Source organism: Amblyomma americanum, chromosome 9 (assembly GCF_052857255.1).
Source record: "Amblyomma americanum isolate KBUSLIRL-KWMA chromosome 9, ASM5285725v1, whole genome shotgun sequence".
In the NCBI taxonomy this organism is placed as follows: domain Eukaryota; kingdom Metazoa; phylum Arthropoda; class Arachnida; order Ixodida; family Ixodidae; genus Amblyomma; species Amblyomma americanum.
This window is the reverse complement of record NC_135505.1, coordinates 151635044-151662237: the sequence shown is the minus strand read 5'-3', so window position 1 is coordinate 151662237 and position 27194 is coordinate 151635044. Positions and strand designations below refer to the sequence as shown.

Genomic DNA, 27194 nt, shown 5'->3' with positions numbered 1-27194 from the left:
CTTCGGTGACTGCAGTATAGGTATCCGCGTTATTTGTCCCTGGTTTGAACGCCAATATGGGGCGTGGTGAAAGCTATATCTGCATCAAAGACGCACTCTTTCACACGAGCCACCACCCAGAGTGGGGACCAGGGGTGCCATGAAAGTAAGATTAGGGAAACGCGAGTAGTGGCGGGCAAAGGCTTGAAGGGCTGGCTGGCGCGTGCCTGTCTCAAGGACCCGAATCCCCAATTGCATGCGGTTTGCCAAGCGGGAGGCAAAGTTTCACCCATTGTACAGGAGAAGAAGGATAGTTATAAGCAACGAAAGGTCATATAACATACACTCATATAAATTTTCGTTTTCATGAATATTTTTTTTTGTTGGTAGGAGGTGAAAGGCTCTTCTCAGTACTGAAAGGAGACCGCCGGCGGCCGTATTCTTTGAGGCGTGTCAGGGCTCGACTGGCTCGGACAGGAGAAGCCGTTCGAGCGAGAATATGAGCCCCGATGGTGAGAGAGGGACCGAAATCAATCATGGGGAAAGAGACAAAGGCGGCTGACGTGCCCGAAAGAGAGCGCTGGCCGGGCATCGAATCTGCTTGTCTTGAAGGCGCGTGCATTTGCAGGGCCCGTAGCTTTAGCAGCGACGCTGGGATAGTTCGCGGTATTATTCAGTAGGGAATAAAGGCGTCTAGTTGTTGCGCTGAGGAAGACTGAATGCGGAACGAAAACTGGCCGGTTCCGGTGAAATGTGCCGCACGCAATTTTCTCGCTCACTTTGCGGGAAACAGCCGGGAAGGTTTTCTACGCTCTGCGAGGTCGACATCAGGACCTCTGAGCCCGAGGCTAAAAGTACAACGCGGGTTTTCGTTTGAGGCGGTTAAAAATCTTCTACACTCTTTCACTGTTTTCATATTCGGTAGAACACTGAAGTCCGTGGGTGACGTTGATTCAGTAAAGGTTTCCATTTTTTCTTTCCGTCTTGGCTTCAATTAAATAAATTTCGGCGTAAATAAAGCGCTTTCTTTGATGGATGGATTACACGTGTCTTTTTTTTTACCGAAAGGGTTTATTTACAGCCATGATCCATTATAGCTAAAAAAACTGGCGACGAATTGCCGCCCTGTAACGACCTTTTATTTTTGTCTTCGCCACTTCGATTCCAGAACAATTTCGAGCTTCCGTAAAGGCCTTCGCGTGTTATTTTTATAACAGGAACATATATTCAGGGGGTAATGTTATTTGCGAGTTCAGATACTACATATCAGTGCTCTTTTTATGTTTTAATTAGCACACTTGCTGTGGTTTCCCTCTTTCCCACCGCATCTAGAAACCTGATTTGCTTGCAGCTTCAAGGTGCCCTTGTTCTAGGCGGTTAAGAAGTCGAATGAAACTAACCGCTACATTGCACTGGCTCTGAATTACACCTAATCTTTTTCTTCAAGGATAATCTAGGCGTTGGAGCGAGTCTATAGTGCCCTACATTAATACCGGTTATGGAGTTCGTTGCAGACAGCCGCATCTGCTTCTTCTGATGCTGTCGTATGCCACTCTCCTTTACTGACACCTTCTTAAACCTGTGTTCATGCCTCGTTCAAGCAAGCATTGGCCGCAGCTTATCTCAGCCTCTATGTTAGTGTAGTGCACGTAACTGAACATGGACATAAATAACTGATGTAGCACAAAGTGGGCTATGAAACTGGGACCATACTGGGTCCGACGTGCGCTCTGCAACGGGTCCCACACGGGCCCCTAGGGGGCGAATACCTCGATGGGTTCCATCTGGGACCGATGTAGGCAACCCACGCGGGGCTGCCCACTTAGCCCCTCTCTTGGTCCTATTTTGGACATATGAGGGCCGGCCCCGAGGACGAATATTTGTGCATTATATGGGTCATCCCTAGAACTCCGACATAAGACAGTTTCGACAGGGGAAGCCATAGCATTTGGGCTTGCCCACATGTTCCCGACAGGGATCCGACGTGGTTTCCAGCCTCAGTTGCTCTCTTTTGACTATCATCGCCTTACATAATGCACCAGTGTTTCACATGTTAGCCCGATCTGAGCAGCCGGCCTCAAATTTTCTCGCATCTACTGGGGCAATATGTGGGCAGTGAGGGTTTCCCACTCTTGTGCCATGTGGTCAGAAAAAGTTTGACTCTGACGACGGGAAAGAGCACAAACGAGGAGCAAGAATGACGAAAGTGCAGAACACCGAAAAGTTCCCACGTGAGGCCATGTTGGGCAAAGCGGAGGCACCTCATACCTGTGTCCTGAATTATAATGAACACTGGAGAGTCGCAGTGCATCTTGGTAAGGGGGTACAGGTATTATTGCGCATGGTCTGGTCATTTTGCGCAGTTTACCAGAGTGCTAGAGCCAAAACATGTTATTTTTTTAATCTTGCGAATATGCTAACAATTATTACAGAAATAATCCATAAAACCATGTTATAATACAAAATACCGAACTGAAAGAATGCATGTGGAGATGTGGAGTTGCCCTCTTCCCTACAGGGGGTCGACGTAGGTATTAGAAGGGTTGTTCCAGCCACACTTGCCCATGTGGGACTCATAAGGGCTCCACATTGTGTGCTGCTTATGAAACAAAGCTTCTTGTTCCTCACACTGCATGACACGCCTTTTACAAGTCGCGAAACTCTTGTAGCAGTGTTGCTGTAACGCTTCGCTCAACATCGGCCCAGCTTCCACGACACGCCTCCAAAAGGGTGCGATCTATAAAGCCCCGACACCATTGTTCACTATGCCTACGGCAGGCTCTTTTCTACACCGCCTGATTTCATGAGGGCTATAAGATATCACGATGCTCGGGATAAACAAAAACACAGTGCTTTGGAAAGTTCCACGGGCTCTTTTCTTTTGTTTGCGGAGTTCGCTATTCTTGGAGGTGATTGGTTTCATGGTGCTGAACGTTTTTATTTCTCTGTGTAATACGGACCCTGTCACGCGGTGATCATCTTGCCACTCCTGAACGACACCTTGCAAAGCGTTTCCTTGCGTTCTTCTTTTTTTTTTGCAGCATGTTTGCTTAGGTCTTGCGTGTTACATTACGTGTCTTGGGCAAAAGAGAGGGACATACTAGTCGCCTGTTCGCTTACCTGATTTTCTGCCGCTCCACCGCGGTGGCTCAGTGGTTATGGCGCTAGGCTGCTGACCCGAAAGACGCGGGTTCCATCCCGAACGCGGCGGTCAAATTTCGGCTCAGGTGAAACGATAGAGGTCCGCGGTCTGTGTCTGTGTGATGTCAGTGCACGTTAAAGATCCCCAGGTGGTCGGAATTTCACCTTCACTACGGCGTCCCTCACAGCCTGAGCCGCTTAGGAACGCTAAACCCCCACATACCCTCATAAACCCTAAACCGTAAGCTCCCTGCTATGCTTGCCTTCTGTTGAAACCAACCCTGTTACCCTAAAGGACCTCCGGTAACCTTACCTTCGCATTACATGCTCGGCCCATGCCCACTTGTTATTCTTTGTTCGAGCTAGAACATATTTAACTGGCATTGTTTCCTTGGTTGATTTTGTTGTCTTCCTGTTTCTGAACGTTGTGTTAGAATATGATAGATAAGTGACAAGCGAACATATGTATAATACGCTTAAACAGGACATGTACCTTGCCGGAAAGTCAGACTTAAAAGGTTTGCTTTGTAGCTTCTGCAGCATATTTCAAAATTCTTTCTATTGAATGAAAGGTGCCAACAAATAGTTTCTTCCCGTCAGGACTAACTTTAGCGCCAAAATTTGAATAATGACGATAATTGTGCACAGTCAAAATAAGAACGTTACTAGGACAATGTTTTTAATGATGTGAAACGCCCTGCATAAATCCTTCATGATTTCAATACTCCAAACGTAGGCGGAACTTGGATAGTGACAATTGTCTGAGGCCCTCGATTACAAGCATTTCTTGAGAGACTCTATTCAACAAAACAAAAAACCCGCTTTAACTTTTTCAACAATCTCAGTACTCGTGTAAGAGGCGCAATTCGGGTAATAATAATAACTCGCAGGTCCTGGGCAACTTAGCTAACGCAAGACCAAAACCACCAGCACTACGGAGAAGGCCTCCTGGCACGCCGTCACCAGTGCTTTACTGTTTGCGAGATGACAGCGCAAAGAAACGACATATCGGTGCTGTTTCAGCTCTGTCTTTCATTTACATAACTGGGCGGCTGAAGCCGACCCTTAGAGTGCTGCTCGAGAACCGCAGAGCACTCGTGGTGGTGGCGTGGAAAAACCAGCTGAGAACAAGGAGACGGCTAAGGAAGCCCTTCAGTTTCGCAACGCCGGTGTGTTCTTCATGTTCAAGACTTCGCAGGGGTGGCCGTATTTTTTTTCATTTGTTTTTCTTCGCGCCATCTGAACCTAGCGAGCTGTGTGGCCGTCGAATGACAGGGCCGCAACGACGACAAATGAGCATTCCGATGTTGCAGACGCGGCTCAGGCAACTTCGAAGCTATTGAAGGCCCTCGCTTTGCCGACGCCGTTACTATTTTATCCTAGCGGAGAGCAGTGTGTGTATAGTGATCTAAACAAAGGGTTTTTGTTATTGAAGCAGCGCTGCAGTACTCTTCAGTGCAGCAAGACATGAACCACCGTGTGCATTTCTTTATCTACGGTAATTATTTGCATCGTCTTGGATGCATGTACTACCTCGATGGTAAGAAACGCGAACAACCGGGCGCCAACACGCTCCGCTGTTTCAATTTATTTTCACCGCGCTTTTACTTGGGTGATAGCAAAAAGACCCTAGACTCGTCCATGATACATTCTAGGACGACTGCAACGTCTTTTTCGTACCACCCAGGTAAAAGCGGCGATGAAAATAAATTCCAACAGCGGAGCGTGTTGGCACCGGGTTGTTCGCTATTCTTTCCATCGAGGTGGTCCTTTCTTCATACTCACCGTATGAAAGTGTGTCATTATTGAAGCAAACTATCAGTATTCCCGACCTTATCACTCGACGCAAGTTCTCTCGTTTATCGCTTTTTCATTCCTTGTACTACGATGGCTCCCCGTTCACAGCTGATCGCATCGCCCCTGCCCATCATGTTTCATCCCGGTCTGATCATTCCCACAAAGTGCAACCCATCTTCGCACGAACACTGAAATATCAAACATCACCCTTACTATTATCTATGGCAGAGTGGAACTCGTTACCGGCCGACATAGTTTCTGAAACTGAGTTATCACATTTCCAAACAAAACTTTCATCGCACCTTGGCCTACAAAATTCACCGTGATATTTTCAGTATTGTTGAAGCATTAAATCTTATACGCTCAACCTATGTATCTTTCAGCGACTGCAGTGATGTGTACTTGCAATTTGTATATATAGTTATTCTTTGTATTTGTTAACTACTGTTTGCCAATAATCTGTACTGTGTTGTTTTCATGCCCTCCCCCCTATGTAATGCCCACTTGGGCCTTTAGGGTATTTAAATAAATAAATAAATAAATAAATAAATAAATAAATAAATAAATAAATAAATAAATAAATAAATAAATAAATAAGCGGGGACGATGCGCTCACGTTTCCTCGTGCTAGCGTCAAAATCAATGCACATCTGTGCATCCGTCGCAATAAACAAGTATCCGGATTTGCAAACCAGGGTCTTTTGATGCGTCGATATGATGCCATTTAATTCTTGCGCCGCTTAAAAATGAAGACTTTGTGGCCGCATTCTGTGCGTAGTTTAGCGCGAGACGAATTTTTATTTGTGGCGCTCAAGTACCACATGTGCTGTTTGCGAGTAATGATGCCGTGTCTGCGCATGTCAGTGGAGGCCTCTTTTGTACGTGCTATCATTATAGCCTTCCTGTGCCATTATCTGGCAAGGCCTGCACCGGGCCCAGTCAGCTCGGCCCGTCTCCACTATTTGTCTTGCGGCCGCCGCAATTTCGTCACTGTGGGACAGCGCTATGAGCTGCATCCTTGATGCACGCTCGGGACACTGAAATCATGCAGGGCGACTTGGAAATATACGCGCTCTTCAGGCATGCGTAAAAGTGCAGTTTGTCAGCGTTAAGCAAAATATATTTCTCGAGACGGTGCATTTCCGTGGACGTAGATAAATGTTTTTCTGCCGCTGGTCCAGCGTTCTAATCTTGGTGAACTTTCTCCGCGCTCTATCCGACTGGTCTTTTTTATGCTTTTAGAAACATGCAGCATCATCTCATGGCGCACGTTTGATTAAATGCATACGAGGCAGACTATATATTTAAATAAACAATGCATATAAAGCCATGGTGAAGCGCCAGAAGCTTGGAGCTATTTGGACTATGGGAATTATGCTGATTTAGAAAGGCGACCAACTTGGAAGGCTGTAATCTCAAACTTCCAACGACACTAAGGCTGCAGAACTTACGCCTGTTTTTAAAGCATAGTAAAATTCCCTCTAATGTAAGTTAATACGAGGGCACTGTTTGCGTCGCCTAAGCGGAAACCACGAACTTATGATACTTGTCATCTCTGTGTAAGAGTCGCGAGTTCGCGGTCTCGCTGGAGACTTCCCCACATCGCTGTAAACCGTGATTGGTTAACCAATGCATCTATATGTCTTCGGTAATTGGCTGATACCAGCGATCGCCTCCTGCGTGTTGCACGTTTTTAGCGCGACAGGGCGCAGGCCAATGGTGCGCGCATACAGTTGTTTCCACCGGGCGAAAGATGAGGGAGCTGCGCGTAGCATGGTATGGCGACATGGGTTGAAAAATGAGGCCCAGCTGATTTCTTGGGCAACGCCGGGGATTCCGAATGAGGACACAGTATCTTTTGCTCTCTCCCTCCCTCGTTTTTTTCTCGTTTGGAAGTTCTTTGTTCCGCAGCTTTTCGGCGAAGAATATTGATTGAGTTGTCGGTCGTGGCCTTGAACACGCTCCCTGCCCACTGAATGTTTGGGGCTTTGCAGTGGAACGTACACACGAACGGCTCGTCATTTTGGTGCAGTCTGTTTCGGAATGGCGTCGATTATGCAGAGAGGAGGGGCCTAGTTAAGTGAAATACGCAAAGGGAAAGGAGAACTCTGGCTACGACAAGATGGCGCAAATGAGTAGATGACCACACTAGAAATGAATTTCCAACAGCGCGACGTATAAGAAAGAAATGACTCGTTGATTCACTGATCCACGGATCTTTGCTCTCTTTCACTGAATGACTCCCTCTTTTGCTGACTCACTGAGCAATTAGCCATGTGGGACAATTAGGCGGCAGGAGTCATGTGCGAAGTTGAACTCAGTTTAGACTAGTAGGTGCGCAAAATGAATGTGTGCTTGGTTGGATAGGTAATCAGAATTTGTTTAGTGTACGTGCAGGTAATATCAAACTGACTGATGAAGAGCTGGATAACTGGATGGAACACATCCAAGGAACAAGCGCCAACTTCTAAGTTTAGATGAAGAAAAACTCATAGGATGGCTACGAGTGTGTAACGCAATGTTCAGCGATAGCTGTTTAGGCGTCTAATTTTGGGGACATATCCCTGGCGCACTGGTGTAGTAGTCACGTAATGCACCCCTGCCCTGGCAGGCGGCTGTTCCAAACAGAGCCACCCGTAGGCTTTTGCGATCCAGGTGGACGGTGGCATAAGGTCACGTGACATTAAGGTCGCGTGACATAAAGCGTACATGAACGCACCCACCGGTTACGCCGACGGCGACTAGAAAGCCAGGGACGGGCGCCCAACAGCTATCGCTGGAAAATATCAACATATCAATTAAGATGCGGAATCGTAAGAACAGAGCACTCATACACAAACAAGTATGAACGAGACTTCAAAAGTTGAAGTTGAAAGTTGAAGTTGAGAGCATATAAAACAGGAAGAGTACACTCAGCTTGATACAGCGCTACTGGCGGCGGCAAATAAGCGTTTCTTTGTTATCCGACCAGGAGAAAAGATCTGACTGCCCGCAAAAGAACCTTTATAATGCTTGTAAAATGCCGGCTTGGTTCTAATGCCGGAAAAAGCTCCTGAACCTCCAGCGCCTTTGTATTGCTCTAATTAGAGAAAATGAACTGATAGATAGTATTGACGCAAATAGACGTACCTAATTATATTGTAAACTTGGAAGCGCAAAAAACCGGACGACGGACAGAGTCGGTCAGAGAAAGCATTGAAGGCTCGGGGGCTGTGGCCTTCCAGAACTCAGCTGCAATTTCGGTAGATAATTTTTTAAGATTACTAGAATACTACTTGCAGGTAACTTTTATCTCTCATGACAACCAGTTTTTTCTGCAGCGTAAAGGTATCTGTATAGGCTCGTGTGTAGCTCCGATTTTATGTGACATATTTTTATCTTCAATTGACCGCCTTCTTGCACAGACTTTTCAAGGGGGGCCAGTTTTTAAAGTATTTAGATATGTTGATGACTTTTTAATTATTTTAAGACCACGGAACTCTACATCCCTTGACCATATTGTTTCATTGGTTTTAAATACTTTTAATCGACTTGGGAAAGGTTTAGTTTTTACCCATGAACTACCTGAAAGTCAGGCGTTGCGTTTTTTAGACATCAAGCTTATGTTCTGCCGAGACCATATTTGCTGGATGTACTCCCCCCGAGCCAACAAAGAGCTCCTCAGCTACGACTCGGCTCATTCCAAGGTGGTTAAACGAGGTATTGCGTCGCTTTGCCTGGAGTCTGCGCTTCAAAAATCTTGCCCTCATAAAATTCAACAGAGTGTCAATGATCAGGTTGAGCGACTTCTATCTGCTGGCTTCCCTGGCCCGGTCATTTCAGCTGTTGCTGAAACCCTCCTGCAGAAGCACAAAGGCGCCCAAAAAAGGTCTGAGCCCCCTTCTTCGACGCCGGTGGTGGTCCCTTACGTACACCAACTCACGCACAACCTAAAAAAAGTGGCGGGCAGGCACCGTGTGCCTTTGGTGTTCTCAGCACCCAATAAGCTATCTAAGCTATGCCCCCGCATCATGGGTTGTGCCGGCAGGGGCTGCAACAAAAAACATGGGATCGCCTACACCAAATGTGTAATAGGAGTGGTGTACTGCATTCCCCTCTCATGTGGCGCTTCATACGTCGGCCAAACTGGCCGCTGTATTAATGACCGGCTACGGGAGCATGCCAAAAACATAGAAAACAAAGACACTAGTGCTAATATCGTGCGTCACATTGCTTCGTGCACGTGTAGGGCAAGGTTGGAGAAAACCACGGTTCTAGGCAAGAGCGGCAATGATAAGGCTAGGCTCGTTCTAGAGGCTTATTATATCCGAAAGCTGTCCGATCGTTGTGTCAGTGACACGTCTGTACACGTTTATTCATCGGAATGTGCCTTTTTAGATTCTTTTTTTGATTAACTTGTGCGCATGTCTGATGTGCGGTTTGTGTGATTGTGTGGTTTGTGTGCCTTTTCCACGCGCATGCTCGACAATTCTGTTCCTATATAACTTCTGTACCTCAGCATGAATAAACAGTTGGTAGTAGCGCTCGTGAACCTGTTTTTTGTGTTCCCTTACTCTGTCCGTCGTCCGGTTTTTTGCGCTTCCAAGTTTACAACATGCATCACCAACTAGCCCGGCAGCTTGCTCTCCTGAACTAATTATATTCGCCTTATTGGGCTGTTTCAACGTCTAAAACAATAATATACCTACACGTACAGAACGCATATTACATGAACACAAATAATGAAAACCACTACACTATAAATTAGGCGGACTGTGGCGGCCGCCAGTATCGGACCCGTTACTAGGAGTTTCATCATGAATTAAAAGACTAGCGCATATAACAGAGACACAGACAAAGAAGTAGACAGGACGAGCGCTAAGGACGAGGATTAGCGCTCGTCCTGTCTACTTCTTTGTCTGTGTCTCTGTTATATGCGCTAGTCTTTTAATTCATGATGAAACACCAACTAGCCCAGCTTTCCGCCTTCGTTACTAGGAGCACCGCTACAGCGACTACGAAAAAAAAACAGAAATAAAATTTATCGCCATTACTCCCGCTACTGCTGCCCGCGATAGAATAGTGCGGGGCGGGAGGTGTTGCCTGGAGGGCTCTACCTCCATCAGTGATTGATGTCTCCTGCATGTGTGGCAGCTAGCGCTTTGCTTACAGAAGTGCGCTGAGAAACTGGTTTCTATAGCCGCGAGGAGATTTCATGCTTGATGGAGTTGGCCCACAACAAGCGCCGACATTTGCACAATCTGTCTGTCGCGTATATATGTACCTATATACGACACGCCGGGCGTAAGAGGGTTTAGTAGCGCCCCTTTGTGCCGCAGGTATCTGGCCATCGTGCACCCTCTGGTGTCCCGCGCCCAGCAGAGCAAGGCACGGGCCAAGCGCATCCTGCTGGGGGTGTGGGCGGCCCCGTGCCTGCTGGCCTCGCCTTTCCTGCAGCCGGCCCGCGCCGAGTCGGACACGCTGTGGTCCACGTACGGCAGCATCTCCCGCCGGAGCTGCCTCATCACGCTCGAGCCCAGCTTCAGGAGGTGAGTTGCATAGCGAGACCCCGGTGTGCCACTGCCTAGGTTGTTCGTGCTCGTAACAGCTTACAATCGCGTTTGGTATAATTTGCAACATCACGACAGAGAGGTCCCAAGAAATCACGGAGTCTGCGTTTACGTCACGTTTCACGTCACTCCGTCCTATGACGTCATAAAAGGGCACCGAGTTTCAATCGGAGCGACGGGAAAAACTTTTAAGAGCGTTAGCTCTTACTCACCACGTTTAGAGATTTCGTGCGGTCGGCTACCACCATGAGATCACAGCGCCATCTGTGGCAGAAACTAGAAAACAACACATCTCGCATGAAGAATTGTAGTGCCACCTACAATAGCATTGTAGAAACAACCACCTGCCGTGTGCTAATGATGACGCATCGGTGCAATTCGGTGGATAGGGTGGAACTGTGTGAGAATGACGTCAGGGGACCAAATGGCGGCATAGTTTCGGTTCCTTGAATCCAAGATGGCAGCCATTAAAACAGGTTGTGTCCTCCCATCCCTTTCCCCACACAACCCAAAAAATATCTTAAAACAGTAGGAAAACGGTCCCGTTACGGGAGTGCTAGATGTGGATACATTCGTTCCACTATATATACTCCGACAACAAGGGGCACCCATCCGGGGACAGTTATGTATCGCATTTGGTAGGCAAATAAAGTCCTATGGGTTGTGGTATAGAAATAAAACCACAATTCAATATTAGGTAAACATTGTATACATGCAATTACTAATTGAAGCGTTACCATATCCCGCCGCAAGCCAAATTCTAGGCCCACCTTGACCCCCCCCCCCCCCCCCCCCCCAAACGAAGCAAGTTCCGTCTGGGACGTATCTTGAGGGGGTGTAACTGGACAACGGGCGCCTTATTCTTCGCTTTATTCGTCTAGTAAACCAAACAGCTAACGCTCGTTACTTCAACGTCTTCCAGACGGTGGCGGTCTTTTTCAACTTCGAATCCAAATGTCTTTAAAATAAATGCATCTTTCGCTCCTGTACAAGCGGCATCACAGCCATGAAATGCCGAGCTATCAGATTTTGCTAAGAAAAAAAATTGATAGAAATCTCCTCACTGTCCCTTTAAGGCAGAGGTAAAGTGCCCCTTCCAATTTTTTTAAAAGGCAATAGCCTTTAATGGCTCATAGTCGCGGTGACCGTCCCTCCGTTACATCGCCGATTAGGTCACGTGACCTTAAGGTCACGTGTTCCAATGAGTTGCAAGCGGCATTCGCCTTCCCGCAGTTAAGAGATATCTAAGTGACTCCAACGAATTTTTTTTTTCGATATAGACCAGCATTGCGCTTCCACTGCTTCGTAAAAGAAGCATGAACCACAACTTGTTACAAGTTGCACTGAACGTGGCTGCACTTCGCGTTGTCTACATGAAAGGAATCTGCGCCGCCGTTTTCTTGCTTTTCATTGGCAACAGACCCTGACACAGACAGTCGCATAGAGAACACTCTGGCACAAACTGCGACATTGCGCTTATTGTGCCGTGTTTTGTTGCTGTAGAGGAAGACTGAGGATTGAATAGCCTCTGAATGGAGTTCGTAAAGTTCGGTCACTAATTTGTCATATGGCTAATGTACGGCACGTGCATTTCACTGGATGTCGTTGACGCATTAAATAACGATTGCTTCTCATCCGCTTGAAATGGGACCTTTCATTTTTCATACCTGGAGCGAATGTAGGCTCTACCTGGCCTCCCGCTTTGCAGGCTACGGAACGAACGCCAGACAGAGCGTGTCCAATTTACACAAGTCGGTATGCCTACATGACGAGAATGAGTTGCGAAGGGACCGGATGGCATCGAGTCTCCTTGCGACGAGCAAGCCGGGTGAACGAAACCCCCAGCGAGTGGCGAAACCGCATCTTTCTGCTCTGGGAGACTGAACAGCCCGTTTGTCAAGCGCTGCCTCTTCAAATAGGACAGTTGTAAAGACGCCAACTAGAACCACAAGCGTAATATTACGGTACTCAGTAAGCGTAACGAGTAACTCTAGGAATCCTTGCGTTATACAGTTGACTCGAATTTCAGGATTCTGGACAGTGGAGGTAACTTCTCGGTGTCCAGCCGTTTTCTTCTCTGTTGTGTGTTGGATTTTGAAACGCGTCGTAAAATGGGGAAACAGTCGGTGGCAGTGACGCAGTTGCGTCCACTGTCTCGTCTGGGTTTCATTTGCGCCAGGACAAGCCTCATGTGTGCGAGGGATTGGCCAATAACCTCGAAAAACAAGCTTACCGTCGCCCGATTGAGGATCTACGGCTGCTGGCTTAGCGCATTAATAGGGGCTGATCGGCCCTCCACCTTCAACGGTGGCCACCACCGGGATGTTCCCGTGTGAAAACCTCCTCCGTCCTCCCTCTTGGTTCATCCCATGGAAGACATTCTCTCCCTCGTACAAGTGGAGAAAGGGATTTCTCTCCCCAGTTTGTCACCAGCTGCCAACCGCGCCAGGAGGTTGGCAGGCCATTCCTCTCGCCACCATCCTGCCCTTGCCCGTGTTGCAGTTGCGCTCATTTCTTCGCCTCTGACAGTGACGAAAAGTGCGTGGAATCTCCCCCTTCTCGATGCTTCGGAGAGCAGACTCACGTCCCTCTCTCCCTCCCTCACCATTCGCAGTAAATTGTGAAGAGGCAAGCAAAAGAAAATATTGTCACGTGGTGTTAACTGCAGCCAGGCCAGAAGGCTGACAAGCAGGATTGCATCAAAGCAGAAAACAGTTTATCGGGCGAACTGGAGCCCCGAAAAAAATTTAGCGGCGATGATGGCAGCACGTGCTTTCGACGGTCGCCAAAAATCCGAATGGCGATGGCTCTCTGCCGGGCTGACTTTAAGGTGAGGACAGATATTCGAGATAAGGCCTACGACATAAGATAACGCCTATGACATTCTCTTGCATCGCCGAAACTTACGCGCGCGGCTACAACAATTCTAGATAAATATAATCTTCTCCCGTGGCAAAACGAAGTAAGTGATCAGGCCAAGTGCCTGGAAGACTAAGCCTCTTTCCGAAAGCAAAATGTTTTCCCCCTAATGGTGCCGCTCGTTTACTTACATGGCTGACTAGCGCTTGAAAAGTAACACAGGCGATATCAGACAATGGACATCACGCCATGCTGACCCAGCTTCATTACAGAAGAGCGCGAACCGAGGTATATGTCGCGCAATTAGCGAGCTGACGTCAGCAGCTAAGCACCAAGCCAGGCATGAAAGCTTGCTGGGGCGCAGCGGTAGGGCTGTAAAAGCCATAAAAGATGATATTTTTTCATAAAGGCCATGTGGGCATTACATGGGGGGGGGGGGGGGGGGGCATCACAGAAGAAATACAAAGAACAAAATACAATAGTAATATAACGACATTTAAAGACCGTGCAGGAACACATTTTTGGCGCTCGCAAAAAAGTGAAAAGGTTACGCTTTAATCAGTATGGAAGGCGTTTCGTAATATCTTCCTGCTTAAAAAACAGAAAAAAAGGCTGCGAGTTCAGGATGAATTTGCTTATGTTCGAGTCTAGAGAGGCGCTTGTGAAGTCACATGAATGAGTGCTAGACAGTTTCTTTTTGTGCTAGCGAAAGGGGATTGTTTTTATTGGGGGGAGGGGGGGATACATTCGTCTGTCACGGGAAAACCACTGACGGCAGGATGAACGTTCTTCAGCGCCCACTGTTGTGATTGGGGCTTCTACTTTTATTCATTGCTTTCATCCGCAAGCGCAATTATGCAAAGTCCTCCCTTCCTTACTTCACGCATTTTGTTTTTAACTCAGATCTCCTTATTCCTTGCCCTTTATTTTTTCCCCGGTGATTCTCCCCGAGTGCAGGGTACAAAACCGGCGCCTACTTTGGGTCAACTTTCCTGCCTTTCCTTTTATTCCTCTCTATCGCTCGATGGTTGGCAGCGCTTTATGTAGAAGTAATCTTTACAGACTTTAAAACAACAATAAAGTCAGAAAATTTATCTCATAGAAAGGGTGCTTGTGAACTCTAGAATTATATAGTCTCCCTTGGCTGAGGCTTTGCAGTGTGTACTGCATCGAATTCCTGCACTTCTGGATTTCCTTCTGCTCTAAAGAGAAAAATGGACAAAGCCTACATGCAATTAAGCCGAAAATGCGCTTTGCACACAAAATAGCCAATTTCATGTGTATTTTCTACTAAATTTAAGAATGACTTATAAATATTGTAAGCGAATCAAGAAACCAATTATAAAACAAAAGGAATCGCTGGTCACACATAATTACGGAGTAATCAATAAATTAAAACTCAAATTTCGTTTGCTTTCATATATCTCTCTGCTGTACTTTGCGCTTAGTGCATAAACATTAAATATAGAGAACTGATTGCAGTTTTCCTTTCTTTTTCCTAGGGTACCTGGTGGACTCTGTTCATTGTCAGTGTCTCTCCACCACGTATAGAATAAACCACTTTCATTAAGGGTCAATAACATCGGGTGTTTGAGCGAAAACCGTCACTTTATTCTAAGAATAAGTTTTTTGTAGCATAAAGGTGGCTTCTGTGGCATAGCAGCACCGTTGCTGGGGGTCATGAGAAAACAGATTAATGATGCCAGCTAATAAGATAGCGAAGTAATTGCGGACAACTGTATTTTCAACTCTTACAGTTGGCCGCCTCGTTGTACTCTGTTAGTTGTAAGCGGCTAATAGTAATAGGGAGACACGATCTCGCCAGTGCTGTTCATCGCCAGTTTACAGGAGGTGTTCCGAGGCCTGGATTGGGAACAATTGGAGATATGAGTTAATGGCGAATACCAAATCTGCGATTCGCTCATGAAATTGCCTTGCTAAATCGCTCAGGAGGTTAACTACAAAGCATGGCCAAAGAGTTAAACAAGCAGAGCAGAACGGTGGGTCTAAAAATATACATAAAGAAAACCAAAGTAATTTTCAACAGTCTCGCAAGAGAACAGCAGTTCGCATTTGGCAGGTAGGTGCTGGAAGGGCTAAGAGAATATGTCTACTTGGGGCAGGTAGTGACCGCTGATCCGGATCATGAGAGTGAAATAACTAGAAGGATAAGAATGGTGTGGAGCGCATATGGCAGGTTCTCTCAGATCATAAATGGCAGTTTACCAGTACCCCTCAAGAGAAAAGTATACAAGAGCTGCATTTTACCGGTGCTCACCTACGGGGCAGAAATGTGGAGGCTAACGAAAAGGGTTCCGCTTAAGTTAAGGACAACGCAGCGAGCTACGGAAGGAAAAGTGATAGGTGTAACGTTAAGAGACCGGAAGCGGGCAGAGTGGGTGAGGGAGAAAACGCGGCTCAATGACACCTATAGTCGAAATCAAGAGGAAGAAATGGGCTTGGACAGGGCATGTAATACGAAGGCAAGACATCCGCTGGTCCTCAAGGGTAACGGAGTGGATTCCAAGAGAAAGTAAGCGTAGCAGGGGCCGGCAGAAGGTTAGGTGGGTGGATGAGTTCAAGAATTTTGCAGGCAAAGGGTGGATGCAGCTGGCAAAGGGCAGGGTTAATTAGAGAGACATGGGAGAGGACTTTGCCCTGCAGTGGGCGTAGCCACGCTGATGATAGTGAAAAGATGACTCGATTTCTATACGAGCCGGTCAGGGCGAACAAATGCGCCCTATATGGCAGTTATGGTTCACATTCACAAACTTGAAATTGAGCCCGCTCCCGACGCCTAGGCCGCAATTACAGTCTACTTAATGGGTTATTTGGAGCATGAAACGTCTACACGGAGACCACGCGCGATGTAGCACTTGAAAGTAATCCGGGTGTAGGATATCCACTGTTCGTTACACAAACTTTGCACTCTTGAACGAAATCTGTCTCCAAGCATAAGGAATGGTATAATCCAGAGTTTGACAGAATGCCGTCTGGCGAGGGGCGAACATTCCTGCTTGATTCCCTGCTGAGCCGTGAACTGAACTTCAACGTTGCTGCGGCCCCTAACCTCGCAAGAATGATCTCTGCGGTCAAACAAGCTGTTCGACAGGTTGAGTCCAGTCGACGAGAGGAGGCACGTCCCCGTGCCATTGGAGCCCTTGAAAAACTATCGCAGACGAAAACAGGGTGCCTATCGCTGCCAGAAAAGAAAGCCATCAAACAGTTGCAGACGAACAGCGAAATCACAATCTTACCCGCCGACAAAGGCAACGCCACCGTCGTTTTGGACCGTTCCGATTACATCGCGAAGATGTCCGCACTTCTTGAGAATGCAGACACCTACATGAAACTCAACCGCGATCCAACGAAGAAAATTGAATCGGAACTGCAGAAGGTGGTGACTGAAATGTTCAAGTACGTGCCACCTGAGAAGAAACACTTGTACAACAAGCTTCTTTGCCACAACGGCTCAGCTCCCGCAATCTACGGAGTTCCAAAAGTGCATAAGCCAGGTGTACCACTGCGACCAATCGCAGACTACAGGCGTTCACCGCTGTACCAACTGTCCCGTCATCTGCACGAAGTCCTTCGACCGCGAGCGGGAAAAACGACGACCTACGTTAAAAACTCTGGCCACTTTGTGGAAAAACTAAAGCAGACGTCGATTGCAGATGAGGACGTCATGGTTTCATTTGATGGGGAATCTATGTTCACGTGCGTCCGTGTGGACTTCGCAGTACAGTGCTGCAAGGAAACGCTTCCCGTAGACAGCTCATTGCCTTCAAGGACTCCGCTCGACGTGGACGAGCTATGCCGTATCTTGCGGTTTTGCCTCGACAACACGTATTTTGTTTTCAACGGAACTTTCTACAGGCAGCGCTTCGGCACAGCAATGGGAGCCTCTTTCTCCGATGTCTGCGCCAACGTCGCATTAGAAGCCATTGAGAGAACAGCCATTTCCACGTTCCAACCGGCACCAAAGTTGTTCCTACGCTATGTGGACGACTGTTTCAGCATTATGCATCACGAAGATGTGCAGCATTTCCTACTTCATCTAAATTCAATTCAGCCATCAGTACAATTTACCGTGGAAAAAAAAGAAGCCAACGGAAAAATGCCTTCTCTCGATGTCCTCGTACAGGGAAAAACAACCGTGCTTGAAACCTCAATATATCGAAAACCGACGCACACCGGGAAATACCTTAACTTTCAGTCCGCACATCCGATTGGTCACAAGCGGTCAGTCGCCAAATCGCTTTTTAATCGTGCTTTCCCCCTATGCTCGAACTGAGAAAAAAGCTGCTGCAAAATCGACAAAGTGAAGCAAGACTTGAACAACAATGGATATCATCAACAGCTAATGAAAAGCCAAGAGCACTCCGCTCACGCCTCCCGTCATGGCCAAGAGCAGAAAAACGCAGAAGCCAAACGAGCGAGCATTCCTTATGCTTATGGTGTAAGCGAAGCACTTTCATGCATTTTCAAAGATTTTCAAAGGCTATGACGTGCGCATTTCTCATTTGCCTACCAGCAAGTAAAAACAGCAGATGGTCCGGGTAAAAGATCGTCTAGATCTCTCAAGGTACCCGGGCGTGGTACACAAGATACCGTGTAAATTATGTGACGCCGCTCACATTGGCGAAACCGGAAAGTTCAGACGCAGGCTCAAAGAGCATCAGAATGATGTCACGAACGGCCGCTCCACATCTAATGCTTTGGCGGAACACTGCGTATCAACAGGACACGCCATCGATTGGGACGAAGCATCAGTCATTGCCACAGAGAAAAACTTATCATCGCACCTTCTTTTACAATATTTTCATATACATAACACGAAGCATGCTCTTAATAAGGACACGTGGAAATCTTCCAGAGATCTACAATCGGACATTACGGAATTTTAACCGTACTTAAGCCACCGTCGCTCCATGCGGCGATCAAGAGCCCGCCCGTGCGGGCCCCGAAACGTCGTTTTTCCGTTTCGTCGAAACTTTTGGCGAGTGTACGTTTATTTCCACAATAAGGAATGGGTCGTTGGTGGCAGCACTTTGTGTCAGGCTGGGTTATTGGAAGTCAGCCGGGGAGGAATTTGTGCTGTGGGGGACGTAGTTGAGCTGATGATGGTGGTCGAACTGCTCTCTGGGGAGCAAATGGCTGCTACCTCTTCACCTTTTTAACGCCCAGTGTGGTGAATGCGCAACCTAACGTTTACATGAAGCTTTCTCATTACTAAAGGAAATTTTAATAACGGTGATGATTCCAAGGGCCCTATATGAGGACGCAAAGTTTGATCAGGTACTGCTCATATATCACAAGTGTAGCTTTGAAATGACATTTAATATTTCTACCATGCCAGGGGCGACATTGCAATAGTATCTGTTATTTAACAGCTTAATTTCTTCCATACGGTCACTTATCTGCTCATATTCTGCGGCCGCAGATGTGGTCGCCGGAATAAACAGGATTAGAAGCAGTCAGCCGCCAAGAGCTGCCCCCCATCTTGCGATCAGTTCATTGGGAAGATGTAAATAAATGATTTCACTTTCCTTCTTTCGGTTAAGGCCAGCCTAATTCTGAAGAGAGAGTGAAGAGGGTGGAGGTTCTAGCCGCGGAACACTTGTAATGCTGTTGAGGAGTTGTTTCCCTAGTGTACTAACTCCCACTCTGCGTGCAGGGGCTACTACGCGAGCCTGTTCGTGCTCATGTACTTGCTGCCTCTGGCGTTCATCGCCTGGACGTGTGGCCGCATCGCCCGCTGCCTGCTGCGGGGCATAGCACTCACCAGGCAAGGGAGTCTGCGCCGCCAGGAGGCCAACCGGAGAAAAGTGAGCCACTTCTGTACTCTGCGCTTCCGAGAATCCGGCAACGGAAAACTTGCCCGATATATCGCGAAACGCACTTGCACGTGCGGCAGCCACTGACGGAGGTGCGGGCCGGAGAAAGCTCTTGCTCGGATGTTTGCAAAACTTGTGTTGTCATCTTTCGAGTATTACTTCTTTTATTCATACTCTCAACACAAATGGCATTACAAGAGTGGATGATCAAAATGTGGGATAGAAAAGCAATGAAAAAAAAAGATTGAAACCAACTGAAACGTTCTTACGAAGATGGTTCGCCACTTATGCAGAAAATGACACTGGCAGAGAATTCAACTTGAACATGAAACAAACACTGTGCAGTTAATCTCAAAATTATCCAAGTGACTGTGTTGTGACAACGAACTTCGGCAGCATGTTATATTGGTTAATGGTCGCCAGGAGAATAAAATGAGGCTTAAGCAACCCTTTAGGACAGTCGTCGTTGAGATACGCACACTCAGGTCAGTATGGTCAAAGTCGTATTGCTTCCGCCTAGTCGGGAGGCCTCACAGTTAAACGATGTCCGTGCGTGATTGCACAATCAGGCGCCGCGTTGTTCCCCCACTGTGAAGATGTGCTGCGGATAAGGCTAAGAAAGAAGTGGCGAACAGTCGTCTGCCGAGGATTTCTTGGCAGCAACATCTCAGGTCATCTCTGGGGTGGAACCATAAAACCGACGGTTAAATTCGTCGCTCCAAAGCTGGTGGAGGTCCTGGCGCAGCCCTTCACTGGTCAGTAGAAGTTGCCCATATAGCCTTAAATCGAAAGAATGCATTCGTAACCTTAAATTCAGGTTTGGAATACGCTGGGTTTGTTTCTTTGACGAAACGCCGTCCTTGCTAAATAGTTGCGGCACCAATTCAAATGAAGCTACAGACAAAGCTATTTCAGCATTCTACGAATGGTGCCTGTGCTTCGACTTCCATCGGGCAAAGAAGTTGAAAAATTCGCGCCAATATTTTTGTTTTTGGTTAATTTTGCTCGTGCTAGGATTCCTTCTCTTTAGTTGCTTCTTTCTTTTCTTGCTTTCTTGAATTCTTTCTTTCTATATTTTTTGTTCTCTTCTTTGTTTTCTAGTCTCTTCTTCTCTCTTGAGACTTCAAATTTGCATGATTAAAGAATTAAGTTGGGCTAGTTGGTGCTCTTGATCCACAGACTGCGACATATTACTAGCGTTGAAATACAAAGGACAAAGAGCAGGAACACACAGGACAGACGCTAGACTTCAACTCAGTCTAGCGTGAGTTGAAGTCTAGCGTTTGTCCTGTGTGTTTCTGCTCTTTGTCCTTTGCATTTAAACGCTAGTAATATGTCGCAATCTGCGGATTAAATTTGCTTCTCGCTTCGGCTGTGAATTCAAACAAAAGACGAGTCCCTAATGCCAGACTAGACAACCTTAGGCCACACGTTTGTATTCTGGAATGTCTCCTGATTCACCCAATCAGAACCCCTGCAGGCTGGTGTTCAACAGGGCTGGTGTTACGTATCTGCTCTTTTGATTGAAGCACATTATTAGCAGAGCGCATTCCTGAGAGTTAACAACTACATTTGTGCTCATGGCCGTGTTTCATGTATAGTTGTGTAGTTTTTTTTTCTTGATGACAATTTTTTACCGCAGCGGTGCCTTAGTGGTTTGAGACTTGGTTTGACTGGAGTGAAATGCATGGAAGACAGGTCTTCGACCACACCTTGTGTAGACTAAAACACCTTTTGCCAGAGTGTTCAAAGTTGCCCTTGGTTGATTACAATTCATCATTTTAATGATAAGTCATGATCTGGACTGAATTGTGGAATGCGATTGCGTTTTGAAACTACCGCTGAGCACTGAGCATTTTGCATCCCGGTTCCACAAGTTGAGATTCATGATAAAGCTTACCAACTTGAGTTATTTACTGTATCATCAAAGTCAGGCAGAGAAGTAAATGAACCCGCGCATTTCGGGTCAGCAGCTGAGCACCATGACTACTAAGGCCCCGCGGCGGTAAATTACGCATTTAACACCGGCCGCCAGTTGAGAAAGCCGCCTCGTCAAAAGCTGCCTTGTTGCTCTAACACCCGCCGCGGTGGCTCAGTGGTTAGGGCGCTCGACTACTGATCCGGAGTTCCCGGGTTCGAACCCGACCGCAGCGGCTGCGTTTTTATGGAGGAAAAACGCTAAGGCGCCCGTGTGCTGTGCGATGTCAGCGCACGTTAAAGATCCCCAGGTGGTCGAAATTATTCCGGAGCCCTCCACTACGGCACCTCTTCTTCCTTTCTTCTTTCACTCCCTCCTTTATCCCTTCCCTTACGGCGCGGTTCAGGTGTCCAACGATATATGAGACAGATACGGCGCCATTTTCCTTTCCCCCCCAAAAACCAATTATTATTATTATTGCTCTAACAGGTTTTTGTCCCGGAGAAGAAATAATTTATTTTCATTACTTGACTTCCAGCCGACTGTCAACGATTTATCAAACATCAAAGCAGGAAACGTAATTGGTTAGGATTCAAAACTATTACGAGGCCGGACGCCTTAGGGCGGGCGCACTTGGAGATGCGTGAAAAGTTGCCCTGCAGGTTAGGCGCGTGGGAGGCACATAAGATCCATGCACGAACTTGGCCTCATTAAATCTTATTACAACATAACGAAAGCACAGTTAAGTGCGATGAAAGAGCGGCTTCTCGTAAAAAAAGATATGCCGCCTCCTGTCTAAGAACTAATCAGGAATTATGCGTACATTACTCTGATATTTACCACAGTGTAATCATTCCGTACGTACATGCAGATTTATAGAATTTTGAGGGTACTTCATTGCGAAAGGGAGCGAAAACAGCTTCTACCACAATTTTTTTTCTGGTTTTTGGAAAAGAACCGTCTTTGAAGCATATACCCCCTCACCCCACCCCCCCCCCCCCCCCCCCCGAAAAAAAAAATAATACTCATGGATACGTCTTACACTGTCCATGATAAAGGATGGGCATGAGGATAATATACGCTGATTATCACAAGGTGGTTCGTTTACAATAGTAATCGTAACCATATCGCCGTCTTCATATTTTCAATTAATCCAATTCCAGTCATGATTATCGGAGTTGAGTCCACCGCGTTCCAAAGGCCTCTGCGATTGGCGTCACATTATCCTTGTTTAAGCGAAGCCGCAGCCACGTGATTGTATGTTAATTTTAGTATCGTCGCTCCATCTTAGTGTCTGCCTTCCTCGATTACATTTTTCTCTTCGCACAGGGCAACTGTTTTTTCTTTAGCCCAATCTAATCCCTGTCCTCTCTGACATTCCAAAGGACACTGGTTGTTATTTATGCGTTTTGAAGATCAGTCAACTGCTTATATTACAACCATAGCCTTAAGCCAGACCCCAAGAGGTTTCGTGATTCTTGTGGTGTGCATGAAAAGGCTCGATAACATAGGAGGTCAAATAATCAACTGTCATTGTTCACGTTACCGTAGAGCCACAAGCCTTTATTAAGCACCACAGAAACGACCACGCATTAGCCTCACCCACCAAGACGCCCGCTTAAAAGCTGACACTGAATTTAGTAGAGCATAACGTGAGCGCACCCTTTACATCATTTAGTTGGAGCTTCATAGCAGTCGGGCGGCAAGCGAAATTGGTAAGCTTGCGGGGTTAGGATGACTGATGCTAACTGGAAATAAATGCTACAGCCTGTTGTCCTGTAGTGGACGTAGTTAGCTGGAGATGATGATTGCGAAAAAACTCCTCAATTTCAGCCTTATCTTGCTTACCCGATCGATGAATTTTCTTTCAGGAGTGCTCGCAAGCGCCACGCACTTTTACAAATTACGAATAGCAACAACGCATCGGCCTTTGTCGTGTGCAGGAGTGAGTGAGTGAAAACTTTTATTGATCCATTCAAGAGATTCGCGGATTCGAAAGCTCCGTCGTCTTCGTTCTTGGCGCTGGCGATCGGAGTCTTCTCTTCAGCATGGGTGGGGCCCCTATTCCAGGGCTCCACTGAGCCGTGCTGCACCGCCCGCGTGCCTCACTAAGGCCCGTTGGGCCGTGAGCTCGCTGCTGGTGAGACGGCTCTCCCATTGCTCCGCACTCGGGTGTTCGTGTTTGTGGAATGCTTTGTTGCGTTCGCACTCCCAAGTAATGTGATAAAGTGTGGGTGTGGCTCCGCACCACGGGCAGGTGGCCCTGTATTGTGATGGGAAAATTTTGTTGAGTATGCGTAGGTTGGAGAAGGTGTTTGTCTGTAGTCTACGCCAGATGGTGGCCTCCTCCTTTGTCCGAGCTTTCTTTGTGTGGAGGTAGATATTTGATTCTGATCCCCCTGTGTAACTTTAAAAGTCGTGCGTAACCCCCCCCCACCCCCCCCCCCCCCCCCCCGGCTTGCAGATGGAATTCCGGGGCGTTAGACTGTCCTGCTCGGATTGCTTCGCCCCGAGCTAGGCTGTCTGCCCTTTCGTTTCCCTCTACCCCCGCGCTGGGATCCAAATCAGATTGTGTCTGGGTTTGTTTAACTCGGTAGGGGCTACCCCGCTGCAGAATGTCACGAATGTTTATTTTGAAGCAAAAAGCTTCACTACGCCAGCTTTTCGAGCCGTCAGCGGGGACGCAAGTTTGACCTTGAATGAAGGTAGAGGTCAAGGTGGCCGCAAGTTTCACCTTGAATGTAGGTAGAGGTCAAGCCATGAGCATAACTGGTGGTAGTCAGGTTCGACACATGACGTCAGCTACAGCAGCGACACCAGCGGCTGTTACACCATCTCGACTTTGACATTGACATTTGACCTCCGACTAAGCTGGAAAGCATCTGCCGGCATCGCATGCGCAGGTCATGAAAGTAGGTTAACTGTGCCGCGTTCGCCGATGCTCGTCGCGATATGCTTGCGGCCTATAGGGCGCTGGGCATACTACCAGACTCCATCAAGACGCTATTGTGGCCGCAGGGCAGTGCGCGCACTCGTGAGCGAACTTTGGTGAGCCTCTGTGCATTCCTCGAACACACGGGCTTGACGTCCCGTCTGTTCTCCGTCAGGTAGTTACACGCAGTGACCGAACGCTCCGCGAGTTCTACCATGAACGATTAATAACTGGACGCCCCACTCCAGTTGTAGCCAGCACAGTGCTGTGCGCGTATGTTTTAATTCCTCCAACATAAACTAATCACGCGCACAACCTGGACACATTTCTTATTGTGTAAATAGTTAGTAAATATATTACTTCTCCCCTATCCTCTCTTCCTGTCCCCTCACCTCTTTCCTATCATTTCTCCATTTGCCTGCTATCCTTCATTTCCGCTGCCCCAGCTCAGGTGCTTCAGTATCGATGGCAGATGCCGGGGCTAGCAAAAATCTTTTCCTTCCTTTTTACTATTATTTTAATAAAAACCACTACCACCACCATAAAACGCTGGTGCACTTTGATGCGTTCAGCGGAACGGCAGGTGTGATCGATGCGAACCCTGCTATGGAGACCGACACCCGAACCGCGCCCGTAAGTGAAGGAAAATGGAAAGAAAATTGGTTTTAAGGAAAGGATATAACGCTCGTCTCACATATCTCAGTGTACACCCGAAACGCGCCCGTAAGAGAGGGAAAATGAAATAAAGTTGGTTTTAAGGAAGAGAAATGACGACTGTCTTACATATCTGGGTGGACACCCGAACCGCGCCCTAAGGGAAAGAAAGCGAAATGAAAGTTGGTTTTAGGAAAAGGAAATGACGCCTGTCTCACATTGTGCCATTTCCTTTTCCTAAAAAACCAATGAAAACCGCCAGTCGCTCGACCACAAACGTAGCCAGGGAGATGCAGCTTTTCGCTTTCGACCAGAGTTAACCAGAGCTATATAAACCACCAGCATTTTCTGAGCCGCAGTCAGCGATGTCTTTTTCTTCTGTTCTTCACTTGCTATAGGATATTTCTGGAGACGTCAAAATGTCATTTAATATGTGCTGCGTGCTTCATCACTTTGAGAGGTGCGTGATGATGTTATGCATTCTTCCACTTTGAACAATATTTTCTTGAATTGCTTATCTCCAGGTGCGAATTCTGCACGCGTGTTCCCCCTGCGGTGTTTTATTTCTCCCTTGGACCACACTTGGGCTTAGAAGGCACTTCTTTATTCAGATGTGTACAATTGTGTACAGATGTGTACAGATGTGTACAAATAAGCGAATTGGGTTCCTTGAGTCCTGGATATTACTATATAAAAGGAAAAATGTTTGTTTAATAATAATAATAATAATTGGTTTTTGGTGGAAAGGAAATGGCGCAGTATCTGTCTCATATATCGTTGGACACCTGAACCGCGCCGTAAGGGAAGGGATAAAGGAGGGAGTGAAAGAAGAGAGGAACAAATAGGTCCGTAGTGGAGGGCTCCGGAATAATTTCGACCACCTGGGGATCTTTAATGTGCGCTGATATCGCACAGCACACGGGCGCCTTAGCGTTTTTCCTCCATAAAAACGCAGCCGCCGCGGTCGGGTTTGAACCCGGAAACTCCGGGCCGAAATGACAAATGGTGTCAGACAGGGCCAAGCACAATGTTAAAAAAACTCTTTGTAACACCGGATTTTAATCGTGCACCGTACTTATAGATCATATAACACCACCCCCTCCTCGTTCCCGTTCTTCCATAATCACCGTTTTCGGCGCAGCCCAGTCAAGTAAATGGCGGCTGTTCTGGGACTGCAGTATAGCCATAAACGAATTGTAATAAATGCTGCGTCGCACGCAATTAGTCCTTGATGATTCGTTTTCTTTTTTTAATTTGCAAAGTATAAACGCCCTTGACATTCATAGTACCCGAAGTGATGTCTAGCGTCGATGGACGAGCCATGTGGTGTGCTGCCGCAACCACCCGCGCATGCTTTTGCAATACTTATTAACAAAACGAAAAAGCAATGTGTCAGCTCTGCAAGCAGCTGAAGAGAGTATATTGGCGCTGATAGGTGCAGAATGCTCCTTAGCGCTACCTGCAGTGCTTTTTAACTCCAATGCTTATGAGTGAAACATATCTCTAATAACAGACGTGCACCAAGTAAGAGAGAAAAGCTGTCTCTTCCTTCTTTTATTTCTTGACCGTATACCACCAGGCCCCACAGGAAATATAAAAAGATGCGGTTATAAAAATGCCCCCTCCCCCCCACCCCCACCCCCCCAAAAAAAAAATTGAAGAAAAGAGACCGGGGCAACAAAGCCGCTGCGGTGGCTCAGTGGTTGTGGCGCTCGGCTACTGATCCGGAGTACCCGGGTTCGAACCCGGCCGCGGGGGTCGAATTTTGATGGAGGCGAAATTCTAGGGGCCCGTGTACTGCGCGTTGTCAGTGCATATTAAGAGCTCCAGGTGGTCGAAATTATTCGGAGCCCTCCACTAGGGCGTTCCTGATAGCATCAGTCGCTTTGGGGACTGGGCGCGGGCAACACATAATTACAAGTATGATCGCTGAGTATATAACGTTGGCGTAAGAGTCCCGCAACGGGTTACAATATTTGATTCAAGCTATATGACAGAAACGACGATTCACTCTCGTGAGGTCTCTGGTCAAAATGACTCGAGAAAACGCACGGCGCCCAAGTCCTGAGAACAAGTTAAATGCGTAATTTTGTGCGAGGTGTGAACGGTTCAAAGGAGTATAGCTCTCATAAAAGCACCGAGATATTTTGCAACTGGCGAAATTTCGAAGGAATTTCATCCCGATAACAAGCAGACGAAGCGTGAACGTTTTCTTATACGAGTATATAGTTATGTTCTTCAACGTTAAGTTACGTACATCATGCCTCAGCGCAACGGGATTGCGTATGTTAACAAACTCACGAATTTCTTTTTTACGCTGGTGTATTTATAGGTGACAATTTGTGGCTCTTGGACACATTACACTTATAGCTCACATTTAATACACACAGGAATTTGTTTTAGTCTATGTGTCTAAAATATTAGCGGTAGTGTGTTTCCCTTAGACGTTAACCCGCTCGCCGAACAACATATCTCGCTCGTAGATAAGCAGTGTTTCCATATGCTTAAATAACAAATAGTTTTGGCAC

The 27194-nt window shown here is 47.0% G+C and overlaps 1 protein-coding gene across 1 annotated transcript in view; it reads left to right on the top strand.

The window, feature by feature from the left end:
• LOC144103790 (QRFP-like peptide receptor) overlaps nt 1-27194 on the top strand; it is a 158944-nt gene that overhangs the window by 121789 nt on the left and 9961 nt on the right. The window contains 2 exon segments of the mRNA XM_077636443.1: nt 10236-10445; nt 19003-19153. Coding sequence (XP_077492569.1) covers nt 10236-10445; nt 19003-19153 — 361 coding nt within the window.